Source organism: Vidua macroura, chromosome 3 (genome assembly GCF_024509145.1).
Source record: "Vidua macroura isolate BioBank_ID:100142 chromosome 3, ASM2450914v1, whole genome shotgun sequence".
Lineage (NCBI taxonomy): Eukaryota > Metazoa > Chordata > Aves > Passeriformes > Viduidae > Vidua > Vidua macroura.
In genome coordinates this window covers 19,064,319-19,078,535 of record NC_071573.1, presented here as the reverse complement: position 1 = coordinate 19,078,535, position 14,217 = coordinate 19,064,319, and the positions used below count along the sequence as shown (strand labels likewise).

The following is a 14,217-nucleotide window of genomic DNA, read 5'->3' as shown; positions in this document are numbered from 1 at the left end:
GAAATGATTCTTCACCTGTGAGAAAGTTCAAGATACACAACCACAGGAAAAGATTCACAAGAATGATCCTTAACTCTCTTTCAATGGACATACATGCCAGCCACCCAACAGGATACTGAGAGATGCCTGGGGATCATGTGGGAGCTTCCTGGGCCACAAAACTCGCCAACATCTCACAACAACCTGTCTTGAGTCAAGTCAGTAGGTGCAAAATCACTCAATTAGCAGGGCTGTCAGACCTTTGTAGATCTTGTGTGCCTGAGGGCTATTGGCTGCTATTCTGAATCAAGTAACCATTCCAATTGGAAGACACCTCTGGAAGTCTCTAGCCCAACTCCAGTTCACAGCAGGTTACTCAAGGCTGTGTCCAGCCAAGTTCTGAGTATCTCCAAGGTCCTCCAAAGCCCCTCTGGGCCTCTCTTTCAGAATCAGACCACTCTGACTGTAAATTTATTTTCACCTGACATGCAAGGGGAATTTCTCTTGCTGTAACTTGTGACCTTTGCCCTTGTCCTTTCACTGTGACTCTCTGTAAATACTCAATTTTCTGTACAAGTAGGCTTGGAATCAAAGCCTCCAGCTCAGACAAGTCCTCATCTTTGCTTTGAGCTCTCAAGACACATTAGGATTTCCAAAATTTCATGTGAGGCAACATACACGACAACTCTACACTCATAAGAAATCGCCAAAATATGTGCTGTGTCTTGTTTAGAAGACTGCAGCATTGAAATACCCAATGTAAAATAACTAAGTCCAGTGACAGCAGCAGTCGAGCTACCACAGCATGTAGCTCCACACTTCAAGAGCTAACTTGTTATTCTTACATTGTTTTTTAGACTGCAATATGGAAGTTAAGATGGAGAAATGAAGGATGCAACCATGAATCTTAGCAAGGTGATTAAGTAACAGGGAGAATACAGACAAGGATAGATTGACTACAAACCAAAAATTTGAAAGCCCTGACATTTCTCTTGAAACATGTCATACATTCAAGATTGAAAGTTTTGCCAATAACAGCTGGCAAATAGAACAAGGAGCAAAACTCAAGAAGATCCCATCTTGTCTTACTTGAAATGAAAGCTTTTATTTCTATCAACTCATATTTTTATGTTCAAATTGGAATAAGATAGAATATTTCAGCTGGGAGGAACCTATGACAACCACCTGTTCAAAATTTAAAGCAAGTTCTTAAGGGCACTGTCCAAATGCCTCTTAAACACTGACAGGCTTTGGGGCATTGACCACCTCTCTAGGAAGCCTGTTCCAGGGTTTGACCATCCTCTCAGTAAAGAAATGTTTCCTGATGTCCAATCTGAACCTCTCTTGGTGCAGCTGTGAACCATTCCTGTATGTCCTATCACTGGATACCCTGGAGAAGAGCTCAGCACCTCCCTCTCTACTTCAACTCCTCAGAAGGCTGTAGAAGGGAACAAGGTCATCCCTCAGAGGCCTTTGCTCCAAACTAGACAAGTCAGAAGTCCTCAGCCACTCTTCACAGGACATTCCTTCCAGCCCTTACACCAGCTTTGCTGCCCTCCTCTGGGTGATTTCAAGGACTCTAACATTCAGTACTTGCATGTGCTGCAGATATTCATCCAGTCTAATGAAAGACTGTAGAGTGACAGACATCTAGCCTTCTATTTATAGCACAGATGGAATACCTGCCCTGGTTTCCCTGAGACTTTTCTGTGGACTGACTGTCCAAGCATTTACACCAATGCGTGACACCATACCTGTGCATTACTCAAGGGCTGTGGTTTTTAATCACCTTTGTCAACGCACTCCTTTCACATATGTCCTTGACTGCTTTTATTCTGATGAGCACAAAAAGCGTCAGATTACCCTAAGACATACCTGCATTTTATGTCAGTTTTGCACATCAAATTAGCCTGCAGTTTGGAGATGATGATGCATATAACTCTGATGAAGATGAGGAAGTTCACCTGGAGAAATGGAAGAAGAATGAATCACCATCAATAAACTCATGTGCATAAGTACTCAAAAAGGCTGGTTTGTGTATGCATGTGTAGCTCTCTGTGCATCCTGCTATGCAGCAGCTGCAGTATTTGCCACAGAACTCAACTCCTTGCTAAGGAATTGTGGTCTAAATGTGAATGCACAAGCCACCCTTGAAAACACAGGCACTTCATTACACAAAGCAGGGGACCCCACTTACTCTCTGGGGAGTGAGACACCGTAAAGGTATGGGTTAGCCCATTTGCCTTGTCTGGAGGTCTGAGCCTGACACAGTATTGTGCCTGCAGAACATTTTGACACAATGCCACACATTTTGCAGCTCTTTTGTAGCCCAGTATCTGAAATAGTATCTTTGGTCTCCCTGAACTACCTTCTATACCTCCTGCTCACAGGGGAGTTAATGGGACTACAGCAGCATGCTGTTCTGTTATCATGTCCTACCACCACAACATGACAGCTTGTGGCCAAATTAAAGAAAATGCTAGTCTGGAATTTCAGTGACAGAAACCAACTTGGCTTCATAAAATCACATTTCTGAATGAAAATGTCAGTAGCCTCAAAGGTTATTAGCCTTTGGACATGCACAATGGCCACATGTGCAACTTTGTACCATATTGTGCTGTTCTCAGGGAAATATGCCACCTCACAGCACACGTCTCACTCACCCCAATGGCGATGAGGATGGGCAGTCTGATGATCAGCCAGTAATTCATGTTATAGTTTCTGGTCCAGCAACTAGTAGGAGGACAAAAAGGAGATGAAGGAAAAGTTTCAGTACATTACTAAAATCTCTTGCTTTTCATTCTGTTCCAGCAATGCAGATGGAAAATAATATTAAGGACTAGATACGAGGAAAGCACATCATGCTGACATGGAAACAGATGCAGCTGCTTCTGAGAAACACTGAACGCTTTGTACTATTGCAGCTATCATAATCCAACTGGATACTACTCACCAGCCTTTCTTGCCCACTAATGGCTAGCTCTCCTCCACAATTTGCTATGAATTATCATCCATTAATTGTGAAGATTTACTCCATTAAAACCAAGGTCAAATTTGTCATTTGGCTGAAAGAAGAAGGGGGGGAATCTGTTTGAGTCTGATCTTTCCACTGTCATTCTTAGCTTCCTCATCCGGCACTATTTTTTATTATTCTTCAGTCTCCAATGTCAGATCATCTTATTTAATTGCTTGTTAGTTTTTATCCCATTACTTACCATCATTTTTGTCATAACAATATTGAGATCAGTCATCTATTTTATCTGTCCTTATTTTCAAAAAGGAGTTACTAATTTCAACCATTGGAAAGCAATTGCAGCTGCAAACTCCAGCTCCTTCAGTGCATATGCACAAGGTTTCAGGCCCACTGGGAGTTTTAAAAATTATAAACAAGTAAAATAAAAAATGGGAGCAACAGTTCCTAACTTTTGCTGACCTGAGCCCTCTGCCAAGTAAGTAGCATGCGGCAGCAATGCAAAATAAATACTTCATTTACCGCATGAGTCTCATTTTAGCTTTCAAAATTCCTGTCTCCTTGAGCAATATGGAAGAAAAATGACAAGAAAAGTCATGGCAGCCACAGTTTGGGATCGCTGGTCTGAAGTGAACCTTAAACTGAGGGTTTGTACATCTAGTTCCTTTCCTCTGGCCACAGCCAGCCACCACCGCTGCCTGATGGGCCATGTCTGTGAAGGATGGCCCAGATGTTAGGGCAGTGCTCATGTGCCACTTTGCTTGTTGCTGCAGTGACAGCATTCTTAATATTTCTGGGAAATCACTTTGTTAGCCTCCTGCTCAGCATTACTCAGAAGCAACAGACACCAGTAAAGCCAGCAGGTTTCTGAGCTACACGGGCTGGGAAACAAACTAGGAAACAGCACTACATAAAACATAGATTCCTTCCCAAAAAAAAAGGTTTCTCTTATTTTCTAAATCTGTTCTGCCAAAACATACATATGCACAATTTTCCCTAAGGCTTCTTAACAGACCTATGAAAGTTCAGCTTGGGTGATGCTGCTGGAGCTGAAACCCTCCCCAGCCTTGTAGTGGGACAGTCTAAGAGAAAAGAGCAAACCATACAGCACCTGGGAGAGATCCATGATACAAGCACACACCCACATGTGCTCACTTACTAGAGAGGAAAGTGACACAGCTTGGCTGTGACAATTCCACATTCTCTTGCAGGGACTGCATGTCCAAGAAGGGCTCGGGATATTGTTTTTCCTTCAATTTCAGTTTAATGCATACAAAAAGCATATTATTGCCACCAGTAGCTCTACAGCTTCCAATTCAATTGCATTTTAGGTACTGGACCATAAAGGTGTGCAGACTATGTGCAGTCAATGTGCCAGAGCCAGAATCTCAGTTATAGAGCTTCTTAATTGGTACACATGAGTGGGAGCCAGCTTCATGGAGCCTTTGAAATTAATTTTATTTGAACACCTCAAAACTGATGGGATAATAGGCATAGCTGGAAGTGGAGTTCTAATTTTCTCACTAGCTGCAGTAGATGCAGAGGAAATTAAAAAAAATTCTTATATTAACAGAGGCTGAGACACAATTCTTTACATTAACTCTTGTACATTTCTGTGTTAATTTGCTTCCTGTGGCACACATCAATTTTAGCTACCTTTAAATTCATACAAATATGGGCAATAAAAAAACCATTACAGGTCAATTAAGGTGCCATGGCTATTGAAGCATCCAGAAAATAAAACTGCTAGATCTCTACATGATTTCTTGCCCATCTGTGCTTTCTGTGATTGCCACACTGATAAATACACCAGTATCTATTGTGCTTGGGATCTATCCCTACAGTTCGCTCAGCACCTCTCCGAAGATGCTTGGCAACTAATAGCTTCAGACCCATGAATGAAGAATTTATCCAGTGAAAAAAATGCTAGTGGAATGTTTCTGCCTTTGCTTATCAATCCAGTATTCATCTTCTAAAAGCGAAAACACTGAATTTTTACATTGAATTGCTACAGGTGAATGGGGAAAAAAAAAGGATTGAAGGCTGTTTTGCTCCCATACTTAATTGCAGACAGAAGCAAAAATGTGTAAGTATCAGCTTTTTAGGCACAGTCTAATAACTAAGAACAACAGCTTGCCTTTAATTGTATTTGTTATCTAGACAAAATATTTTTGAATAACTCACTTTTTAAAACACTAATTGCATTCTAAAGGAGTTTATACTTGCACATGTAAGGAAAGAAGAAACTGGTGTGCAACTAACCAAGTCTTGCAGGCTTCAGTCCTTTACTCCAATGGCTACATTCACAGGACTGCCTCAGATTCCTAGCCCTGACCACATTTGTTTCCTGTTATTCTTCATAGCCAGGGAAGTAGTTAAATCACAAATGAAATTTACAGCCCGCTGCACGGTGACAGAGCTATGGCAAACAGCATGAAAGATATCCCTGGCTACTCCAGCAAATGCTTGCCTAAGGCACAGAAATCTTGCCTTTCAGAGCAGCTGCTGCACATAGTTATTTATTGCTGTATTTTACAAATATTTAGACAAGATTTAGAAAATTCAATAATGTGCAAAATTGCCCCTTTTAAGGTCTGCTGAAGGCAGTGAGTGACAGTTTTCCTTAATAGAAAATATAAATCAGCTCTGAGCACCACATAATGTGGGAGGCTCAGCATGAGCACTTTGAATACATTTTCTACATCAATGAGAAGATATGCCCATGGAACATCACCTGTTCAGAGACTGCATGGTCTCTACACCTATTCTGATAATTTCAACAAAACTTGCAGTACATCAGTACAGCCACAATCCCGCTACAGAATATCATCACGTCAACATTGAAAAGGAAAGTCAAAAATCCTAGCATTGCTTAAGCCAGAAAAGGCAGATTTATCTGAACTGGTTCAGTATGATGAGGAACACAAAAAAGCTGGGTTTTAATACTCAGAAGCACCAGAAAACAGTTTGGGGGTGGCTCTGGCTAAACTGAATTTTCACACTGAAGCAACTCTCCAGCAATAATTGTGTCTGGGAAAGAAAAAAAGAAGAAAAGGATCCTCTACACAAGTGTTGGCCAAGTAGCTTGGAAACTAAGAGGAAAACCCATTAAATAAAAAATTAAAATAAAAATAAAAGAGCATAGATTTACTTCTTTTCACAAAGAAAACAACCCAAATATTTCTAGGCAGCCACTATCTCTAAAAAGAAGAAGCCAATTTCTTCCCTGAAAAAAAAAAAACAAACAACAAACAAACAAAAAAAACCCAACAAGCTAGTGCTATTTGTAAAATAGCTATTTATAAAGCATATACAAAGGAAATTTTTCCAGAACAGCCAGCATTGTAAAAATGCACAAAAAGTATTTTGTGTTTCACAGCAGTCTTGTGCGTGACATAGTTGACTTCAGCAAGACTAACTTAAGCAGACAGAGAATGTGCCTTTATTTTAGGAAAACCTAAATAATGGGAGCTTAAACAAGAAAAGGCAATCACTTCTCTGCTGCTAGGCATAGGCTAATCACTACAAATTGCAGGCAGAATCCTGTGGGAGGTTGCTGTCTTCTTCTGAAACAACTGTAAAGGCTATTGCCAAAGGCACAGTATCAGGAGTGGTCTTGGCTGGGTAGGATGACTGCTATTGTTGATACTATAAGTACAGAAAAACAAAACATACCTTTCCTTGACCTGAAAAAGAATAGATTTATCCAGACATGCAGAAAATTCTGATCAGAAGAAACATATTCTCCTTTCTGCAATGTTATGCAAGACCTTCAGACAAAACAAGCAATTACGTGAGCTTTCAGTACATTGCCAAAGCAAGCCACGCTGAACAGAAAGCAAACAGTGACCTGCTGGTGCATACATACAGCACAAATGAGATAAAAATCAGAACTAAACCAACCCCTCATCTTCATAAAGGTACTTGACAGTTCCCCAGAGGATAACAAACAGCATTGGCACACCTGAAAAGAGAGGAGACAAGGCTGACATTGACATTGAGACTAAGAAAAGCAGAGAGAAGGACAACTCCCTCTGCCTCCCCAAATAATGATGAGCAACATAATTAACTGGTGTCAGGGTTGCAGCTCCTATCCAACACAGACTGCCATGAACAGTGGGCTCCCACCTAATTTTCAACAGGCATGAAAAATGAACAACACAAGTGCCCCATAACAGGCATTCACCACTTCTGTGGATATTTTCACAGACAGGCCAAGGGAATTAAAAATTTAGGAAGCTCTACTAGCCTCTGTACTCATTCTAGAGAAGGGTGCAGTGTGCTCTGACCAAAACCTTTGTGTCTAAATTTCTGCTTGGGTGTCACTGTATTCAAGCAGGTCCAAGTTCAGGCTGTCTACTAGTGTCGAGGCTGGAGCACACTCAGCCCCACATGCTACCCCATGGCAGAGGGAGGGTGGGCACACCCAGCAAGTGTCCTCCCCCACAGAGAAGACCCAGTTCTGGCTGTGGTACTGTGGTACTGGAGTGGCTGCAGCAAAGACAGCAGAGGAAGCTGGCAGCGAGGAGAGGCTTGGCCCTACCCTCACCTGACAGCGCATGGGCTGCGGCTCGTCAGCTCATCTGGTGTGCAAAGGGCAGAGACAAGCCAAGTACGCCAGCACTCATTATCTGCTTTACAGTATCAAAGGCTCTCTAATTAATTTCTTTCATTTATGAAGAGCCTAGGTCATTAAGAATAATTTTAAAGTCCATCTACCAACCAACACTCAGTACAGAGAATGACAAAAATGAACACAAGCAAGGAAAACAGGTTGTGACTCAAAAGGCAGGATGAGGAATTTCTGCTTAAGGACAGATCAAGATGGTCTAATTCCTCCTTGGACAGTGTCTGATGCTGCATGTGCATTGTACAGAAAGAGCAACATTTAGCATACTTTGTTACTTTATTCTTAAGAACCGGTAAAGTAAGGGACCATAAGAACATCAGGCGGCAGCAGTAAGTTCTGCACAGGGCAAATCCACAGTTCATGGCAGCAGAAGCCATAGGGAAATTGGTCATCCTCCACAGTCTGAATACCTCAAGCAGTATCTTTATTGGGTATTATCAGTAAAAAACCTTCACTTTTGTACTGTAGAATCCTCTGCTATCAGAACAGCTTAATACTACAGACACAGAATAATAATATTCTCCTCAATCAGTTACTTTAAAAACAACACGAAAAGAACATATAGCAGCATGGAAAAAATACCAATAATTAGAATATTAGCAAAGATAATGAATTGAGTAGAGATTATTTGGGCAAACAGCTACCATGTTCCATGGATTTACTTGATACTGAGAATACACAGTATTTTGGGAGCAAAGTTAACAAAAACTCTATGCTGCTTTGATAGTCATATAAAGAGATTAAGAACAAGCTCACTGCACATCACTTCCAAACCAAATGAGACTTTGATTCACAGAAACAAATTATAGTTTGAATTATTCCTTTCTTGATTTTGCTGAGCATTAAGACATCTTAATATGAAACTTACAGGATAAGACACAAACACTGAGAGCACAAAGGCTGTATGTCAGTGGATATATCATTTGATACATCAAGTGATAATAATGATTTCTGGATATCTCAGTCTTCTGGCTACATCAGAAATCTCTCCATGTTTAATCAAATCACTTGACATTTGAATTGAGAACCTATTATTAAGACTATATTTCAAAAGAGCCTAACTAGAAGGAGGCTGATATAATAGAATTGCATTAGCTATGCAAATATTATACAGATAATAGGCAGCAAGTATAAAGTAAGTTGTTCAACATTCTCTGCTCACTCCCACTTGTGATGCACACCTGGTGTCTTGGTATTGCAGCACCATCAGTCACAATGTTTTTCATGCTGGCAATGCACATTTTAGTCTAAGACACCAAGACTTAACAGTGCACACATGAATTTGCACTGATGTTTAAACTTTACTGCATGGATACTACCTACTATCCCCATTTGGACATCTGCCAAATTCACAAAGCCTTGTCCTGAGAAATGGATTGCTCTGGAAACTTGTCTGGGACACAGTCTCAGCAGATGGGAACACATGCAGTTTTCCAAAGCCCTAGTGAAGATCTAAAGAGGAGACTGCCCCAAGAACATTCCCTTATTCACTTCAAGCCTGTAGAAGTCATTCCATCACAGCAAAAGAGCAAATCTGAAGCATCTCTGCAATAGCTACAGTTTGCAAGGATCACTGAGACTCTCCAAAGACTAATTAGCAGTCTTGATATCTAATTAGCTTGCTTTAACTGGCAAAAAAAAAAAAAAAAACAACATATATTATTCTAGTTACTTCACTCAGTCAAGAGAATTCTGTATGATTTGAGCAGGCAGTAGAAATAAATGGAATACAACTCATAGAATAAACACCACAGATGACTATGTTTCATTAACAGCATCAGTGGTGTATTCCACTCCTGGGCTTCCAACATAACACTTGATGCATTTGAGTTTCAGTTTCACCTTTCTCCTGCTGCTGCTATTCAAAGCACATCAGATACCCAAGAAAAAAACTGCACTCATTTATAGGAGGCATTTATTTAAGGTGTTGGCTGAACTCTTCCTGGTTTTGCTTTTTTGTCATACATAAAGCTCTGAGATGGATCTTTTCCGAGATTAACTGACCAGAGAAAAGCCTCTGAATTCTGGAAATGGCAATGTGTACTTTTTTTTTCTGTACTGCATCACTGCTGAAGATGCCAGAAATTAATTAATTAATTAAAATTAATCATAATTCTTGCAGGTTGATAGGTGACCCAAAATCTTTGAACACTACATGGTGATTATCAAATCTGTCAAGTGTACTAGAAAGTAAGCCTACTGACAGCTCAGCTAATAAAGTTCAACTTCAAATGACTGGGCATCTGAATTATAGGCTGCAATAATAATATATATTATGGATGATGAGAAAGTAATGGAACTGTCAAATCAACATCTTAACATCCCACTGCATAAATAAGCAGCACAACCTACTTAGTTTCACTCTAGCTTATATATTCTACACCATGTCCTGACAGCAGCATGCAAAAATCAGTCTCTTAATTTAACAGGTCTGAGATATTTTGATAACAGAACAGAAAAGCTTGGGTTTGTTCTGGAACCCACAGTGTCCCAATTACCACAAGAGGTGTCACCAGGTGGTGCTATTCCATGCCATCATCTTTCCCTTACTTCCACATGCAAGCAAGTTTCCATTCTTACAGACACACCGTATTTGTATCCTTTTATTGTACCTCACTTTACATGGAGGCAATTTCAGGAAAAAACACATGAGGAGCAAGGAGGCTCCCCTCATCCTCACGTGCTGATTAGAGATTCTTCCTGAAGTAGATTTGTCTCTGAAGGACCAGAGCACTGCCATCCTCCTGAAACCCTTAAAGAAGGATGTATTCTAAATACAGCATTTTAGGGCTGTTTTCAGTACTTTAGCCATAACCTGACATCCCTTGTTTCCACGTGTGATAACTTCAACCTCTGAGAATATCAAGCACATAAACTAGAAGAACAAGCCCATTCTTCTTTCTCTCAGAAAGCATCCAAGATGCTCTGACTTGATTAGCTGATTGATGAAGGAATGCAAGAACAATGCCATGAGGAACTGAGAGAAATGATAAACAAGTATGACTACATGTAAAAAGAGTAAAAGGATCGATGATGTGAAAAGATTATTTTTTTTTCTTCCTAAAAAAGGGAAAGCATGAAAAAGTTTAATTTAGAAAACCAAAGAGGGAAGAGGATTAAGAGGAATTCCTGACATGCATTTCTTACCAAGATCAGTCTGGACACAAAATCTATTTTTACATCCTTGAGTGAAGCAGAGTTTTCATTTGAAAATAGAAAAGAAGTGGTCAGAGCAATGAATGCATCCTCCTGCCACAGTGAGTTCATACAGGGTTTCTAAAGGAAGGTTTCTTACTGGCTCTGTTCCAGTCATATATTCCTTGCAATCAGGATGTAGATTTTGTAGCCCCAGCCAGGCTTCCTGCTTTTAATAGCTTCATTCCTCAAAGTATTCTTCCTTAGAGCAAGTTTGGATTGCCAAGGCTTGGAAGGAAGCAGATTATTTATTTTTTATGGTGATTTTCCTGCTGCAAGTGCAACTGGGTGTAAAATAACCACAGAAGCTCAGAGAATATTTAGCTGTTTATTAACATTTTCTTCTTAGCTTTTACTGCTGAAAATGGTCTCCTTGTCTGGACATCACTCAGAGTCACAGTGGGATGTTTTTGTTGTTTCCCCATTCTTCCCTCCTCTTTACTCTTAAATGTGGACCGGTCCCTTTTCCATTAAAATCTGCTGATACAACAGCTTTACAGTATAAACTGCTCTTCTCCAGAGACTACTCAGTACAGTACTGATAGCTGTAAGTCAATGTCAGGCTCAGCAACTCCTGCCTTGGGCTCAGACATGATGAACACTGGGTTGGTGTCCTAGACACTGATTCAGACCAGCCTACACATACTGAGAAACAAAACAAAAAAGTAATGACCTTGACCTCTGTAGTTAGGTTGCATTTTTTTTTTTCCACCCCTTAGGTATAAATGTTTTCTCTTCTCTCTAGAAAGTGAGATCCATGGGCAAGGATTTCTCAAGGAAGCACCAGGTACCAGCAGTGCATAGCAACAGATTTTCTTTTCTGCAAGTGCAAATGACTATGTGAATCAACAGCTGTTGTAGCTGCTGCTGTGCTGACCATCACAGTGAAGGAAACCTCTCACCTACCTGCTCTTCCATTAGCCTATTAAAATGTTGGGGTTTTGATGCTGCAAAGTGTTTCTGCCTTCTTTTTCTCCATCAGCATTGAAAATGGAATATACAATTGTTTTTGCAGTAAGGTATGTGGAACTTAAGGTTGACATAAATGTATGGAAGTCTGCTTTGACAAAGAAATAGAAGACATAAGCAAGACATATTCCACATTAAATGAAATAGGAAAAATGTAACACTGCCACCTCAAAGCCTGGGATGGCATGAAATCTCAGCAATGAAGTGGCCATTAGAAATACAGTTACCATACAAGTAATAGGGAAATATTAGAGAATCCTATTAATATACATGATGTTAGTATAAATCTCCCAATTTATGAGACTACATTAGTTTTCATAGGTCTATCAAGATTTTATGACTTTTCTAGGTTTTTTAAAGTACAATAATGCAAGACAGACTTTTCCCTTTATAAACACTTCAACAACAAAGGCTAATTAGTCATTTGAACTGATAATACATGGACTACTGTCTAATAACTGACTTTAGAATTGACCTGATATTATCATGTAACAAAAATATATTTGGAATATCTTGGAACAACTAGTCTACTATGGGCTGAATCTGACAGAGAAGGGAAAGAAAATCTTTAGTCATAGGCTTGCCAAGCCTGGAAAGAGTGCTTTAAACTGAAGTTACTGGGGAATGTGATCCTTAATCCATCCCACTCCTACCACCAGCATGCCAGTGCCAGTACCTGCAGGGCTATGATATCACTGGCATCACAGAGACATGGTGGGATAGCTCCTCACTGGAGTGTTGGAACAGATTGCCACAGGCTCTTCAGGAAGGCCAGGCTGGAGAGAGCAGGAGGGGTGTCACCACATCAATGGTAGCTGGAGTGCATGGAGTTCCACCTGGGGATGGGTGAGGAGCTGACTAGGAGCTTATGGGTCAGGTTAAAGGGAGGACAGGGACAAGTGGCATTACAAGGGAGTCTGCTGTAGGCTGCCTGACCAGGAAGCCTTTCTGTAGACAGACAGGAGCAGCATCACAGTGGCAAACCCTGGTCCTCCTGGGGGACTTCAACCACTCCCATATCTGCTGGAGGGATAGCACAGCAGAGCATAAGCAATCCAGAAGTTTCCTGCATCACACTGATAAACTCCTTCTCCAAGTGACAGAGGAGCCAATGAGGAGAGGTGCCATGCTGGACCTTGCTCTCACCAACGAGGAGCTAGTGGGGAACATGAGCTCCAGGGCAGCCTTGGCTGCAGTGACCATGAAATGGTGGAATTCAAGGACCTTAGGGCAGTGAGGAGGGTGCACATCAAGCTCAGTACCCTGGGCTCCAGGAGAGCAGACTCCAGCATGTCTGAGAGTGATCACAATCTGCAGTTATAATAGTAAGAAATAACAACATGAAGTGACTATGGTTTTGAGCAACACAAACATGAAATTTTCATACATAAATATTAATCAAATTATGAGAAATGAACAAGTTAAAAAAATGTCCTGTAAGAGGACAATTCATTAATAGAAAAAAGGGTCAAAGTATCAAATTAGCTCTGGCAATCAAATAAATATTTTTTTTTTCCAGCTTTATTTTTACAGTTGATTAACTATTTCAAAGAGCGGGACAACAGTTCAAACAGGAACCTGCTGTCTCTCTCTCTGAAGTCTCAGCATTACACTGAGGCTATCATGCAGCTCAAAAATCAAATTAAATAAAAATTTTCTAAGCATTGCATACAGCAGAAAGTCACCTGGTGAGGGACTTGAGCATCCAAAAAATGGAATCACCAATGAAGAAGCAGAAAGAACGGGAAAAATTTTGGTACCTTTCCACTGGTTAGAGATGAAACTGTTATCTGGTATAACTAATCTGGGAGCACTGAAATAGCAGATGCTTCTGCATTTGAAGGTGGAGAATCACTGGCAAGGTTTGCACATGCAGACACATATGGAAGAGCAAGAAACCGTACAGGTAACTGCTGAATGGCACAGACAGAGCTTTTCTAGAAAGCTTGAATGAAATCCATGTATCTAGTGCCAAGTTCTTGCATTGCTGCTCATTTCCACAAACTCATTTAGAAATTCAATATACAATAGCAAAACCACCTTTGTAAAGGAAGAATAAAACCAAAATAACATCATCTCTTTCTGCCTTCTGCATTTGCAGGAGACAAACTCTAAACAGAAGTGATTCAGACCAAAAGCAGCCTAACCCTTTCTTATAAGACAACACAATCCCCATAGGATTTGACTAGATATAATTTTGTTGTAATTTCTTTTCCATTTCCTTCCATGACCTCAGTCAGTGCTTCAGGATAGCTCCCCCTCCCCTTTCTTTTAAATTAAATTGAGGATCTAATTAAAACATATAGTTGAAATGTTAAACAAAAAGGTGCTGCTTTTGCTGCATGGCTGACATGAAAGAATATGGAAGAAAGAGAACTTTAAATAAAACTCTCCTGCAGGAAACTGCTATTATTTGCATTTATTTATTCCTATCAATATGTCAGAAAACCTTTTCTCCTTATATATCACAATT

General features: G+C 40.3%; 1 protein-coding gene across 1 annotated transcript in view; it reads right to left on the bottom strand.

Annotated features, from left to right (window-relative positions):
- GLP1R (glucagon like peptide 1 receptor) overlaps window positions 1-14,217 on the bottom strand; it is an 86,877-nt gene that overhangs the window by 11,119 nt on the left and 61,541 nt on the right. Inside the window, 3 exon segments of the mRNA XM_053972437.1 lie at window positions 1,855-1,943; window positions 2,643-2,712; window positions 6,854-6,914. Coding sequence (XP_053828412.1) covers window positions 1,855-1,943; window positions 2,643-2,712; window positions 6,854-6,914 — 220 coding nt within the window.